The sequence below is a fragment of the Sinocyclocheilus anshuiensis genome, unplaced genomic scaffold, assembly GCF_001515605.1.
Source record: "Sinocyclocheilus anshuiensis isolate Anshui unplaced genomic scaffold, SAMN03320099.WGS_v1.1 scaffold76, whole genome shotgun sequence".
Lineage (NCBI taxonomy): Eukaryota > Metazoa > Chordata > Actinopteri > Cypriniformes > Cyprinidae > Sinocyclocheilus > Sinocyclocheilus anshuiensis.
The window spans coordinates 703,213-706,084 of record NW_015557067.1 but is presented as its reverse complement, the minus strand read 5'-3'; the positions used below and the strand labels follow the sequence as shown (position 1 = coordinate 706,084).

General features: G+C 48.6%; 1 protein-coding gene across 8 annotated transcripts in view; it reads right to left on the bottom strand.

Annotated features, from left to right (window-relative positions):
* Positions 1 to 2,872, bottom strand: part of LOC107676687 (WD repeat-containing protein 17-like) — a 31,282-nt gene that overhangs the window by 5,294 nt on the left and 23,116 nt on the right. For all 8 annotated transcript variants that reach the window (XM_016471324.1, XM_016471323.1, XM_016471318.1 and 5 more), the window contains 2 exons: positions 552 to 663; positions 220 to 361 (listed from right to left, as the gene is read on the bottom strand). In XM_016471324.1, coding sequence (XP_016326810.1) covers positions 220 to 361; positions 552 to 663 — 254 coding nt within the window. The remainder of the gene's footprint in view (positions 1 to 219; positions 362 to 551; positions 664 to 2,872) is intronic.

The following is a 2,872-nucleotide window of genomic DNA, read 5'->3' as shown; positions in this document are numbered from 1 at the left end:
ATATATATAAGTTGTTTTGTTATTATGTGTGAATAAAGACTATTTAGTTGTTTCAGTTTATTTGCTCAATAAATAACAATACAATTTTTAGTTTAAAAAAAGTTTTTGACAGGTGGTCTAATCAATTTGTTAAGCACTGTGTGTGTGTGTGATTATATATATGAATAATGAAATGTGAAGTTGAAAAAGTTAGACACAGATACATCAACAGACACTCACCTTTGACATACATGATCCCAATGGGAAGAGCTTTTTCTGGTTCTGGGCTCAGGAGGTAATACTTTACTGCTTGAAAGATTTCTCCCTCAGCATGTGCACTTTCAGCAAGTTCTTTACATTCCTCTAAAGTCGGTAGACCACACTGAAAAAAATTAAGAGTATTATTATAAATAATTATACTTAAATGAATGTCTGCCTTTGCAGAAAACATTCACCATTTTCACTTCAAATAATAAACACTATACATTCTTGTTTGGTTCTTTACACTCAATGTATGAATGATTTTTATTTGGTTAAGGTTGAGCATTGAGATGTATAAATGAAGTAGTTACCTTTTCGTGCAGGTGGTTGATTTCGGCAGAGCTGCCAGGGTAGAAGGCACACAGTTTGGCTAACAAGATCTCATTATCAGGGATCATTTGGAGTAATCTGGCAGCAAGATCCCTGGGGAGTAGAAGACCCAATTCAGCATGAGTAAAGTACAGGGGAAAAGAGGACAAACGTCTCAAGGTTACATATGTAACCCTAGTTCGCAGAGGGAACGAGACGCTGCGTCGAACGCTTTGGGAACATCTTCAGCGTGACCATGCTCTGAATTGTGTGTGTAATCAGACCAATGAATGGGTGTGACGTCACGGATGGGGTGACGTGTGACCAGGAAGCTATAAAAGCATGTGAGATGGAGACAGTGGCAGCTTCTGGAGAATAAGGGAAGCGCTCGCAGGGACGCCGGAAGTATGGCAGGAGACGCAGCGTCTCGTTCCCTCAGGGAACTAGCTGACGAAGGTGAGCGGCGTAGACCAGCCCGCAGCGTTACATATATCCTGCATAGCCACACCCGACAGGAAGGCCTTAGAGGCCGCCACACTTCAGGTGGAGTGAGCCTTGACCCCTAAGGGTGAGGGAAGGCCAGAGAACTCATATGACATAGTAATGGCATCAACAATCCACCTAAGGGGGGTCTGCTTAGTGGCAGGCAGACCCCTCTTGGAAGGACCATAACAAACGAATAATTGGTCAGACTTCCTCCACATGGCAGCTCTGTGGACATATGTATCCAGTGCTCGCACTGGACACATGCAATTTAGCTTCTGCTGGTCAGGCTCCCTAAAGGGGGGAGGACAGAAAGCCTGAAGTACGACGGGCCATGGTACTGAGGAGGGCATTTTAGGGACGTACCCCAGCCTGGGGTAAAGAAAAGCCTTGGCCAGGCCGGGCGCAAAGTCTAGGAAAGAGGGCGCCACTGACAAGGCCTGCAAATCTCCGACTCTCTTCAGTGAAGTGATGGCTAACAAGAAGACAGTCTTAAGTGTCAGAACTCGATCTGAAACCTCCTCAATAGGTTCGAACGGAGGTTTACAGAGAGCCTCCAGGACCACGGCCAGGTCCCATGGTGGAACATGAGGTCGTACGGGAGGCCTCAACCGCTGCGTAATGCAGAGGATACGTGTAACCAGGGGCTGTCTTCCCACAGACTGACCACCGAGAGGGGCGTGGTAAGCAGTTATAGCCGCCACGTACACATTCAAGGTGGAGTGGGTCAACCCTGCAGAGAATCTAGCCTGCAAGAACTCTAGCACTGAACCGACCAGGCAGTTAACTGGATCAAGCTGGCGATCTCTACACCAGGAAGTGAAGAGTTTCCACTTCAGGGCATACAGTTTCCTCGTAGAGGGAGAATGAGACCCCAGGAAGCTATAAAAGCATGTGCGGTGGAAACAGCGGCAGCTTTTGGTAGAATGAAGGAAGCGCTCACAGGGATGCCGGAAGCATGGCAGGAGATACAGTGTTTCGTTCCCTCGGGGATCTAGGGTTACATACATAACCTAGAGACGTTCCCCTTCAGGAACTCGAGCTGCGTAGGTGAGTGGCGTAGACCAACCTGCCGCGTTACATATATCCTGCATAGCCACACCCGACAGGAAGGCCTTAGAGTCCGCCACACTTCGGGTGGAGTGAGACTTGACCCCTAAGGGTGAAGGAAGGCCAGCGGACTCATATGACATAGTAATGGCATCAACAATCCACCTACTGAGGGTCTGCTTAGTGGCAGGCAGACCCCTCTTGGAAAGACCATAACAAACGAATAATTGGTCAGACTTCCTCCACATGGCAGCTCTGTGGATATATGTGTCCAGTGCTCAGTGCTCGCACTAGACACATGCAATTTAGCTTCTGCTGGTCAGGCTCCCTAAAAGGGGGAGGACAGAAAGCCTAAAGTACAACGGGACGTGGTACTGAGGAAGTGCACATTAGGGACGTACCCCGGCCTGGGGTACAGAAAATCTTTGGCTAAGCCGGGCGCAAAGTCTAGAAAGGAGGGGGCCACTGACAAGGCCTGCAAATCTCCGACTCTCTTCAGTGAAGTGATAGCTAACAAGAAGACAGTCTTAAGTGTCAGAACTCGATCTGAAACCTCCTCAATAGGTTCGAACGGAGGTTTACAGAGAGCCTCAAGGACCACGGCCAGGTCCCATGGTGGAACATGAGGTCGTACGGGAGGCCTCAACCGCTGCGTAATGCAGAGGATACGTGTAACCAGGGGCTGTCTTCCCACAGACTGACCACCGAGAGGGGCGTGGTAAGCAGTTATAGCCGCCACGTACACATTCAAGGTGGAGTGGGTCAACCCTGCAGAGAATCTAGCCTGCAA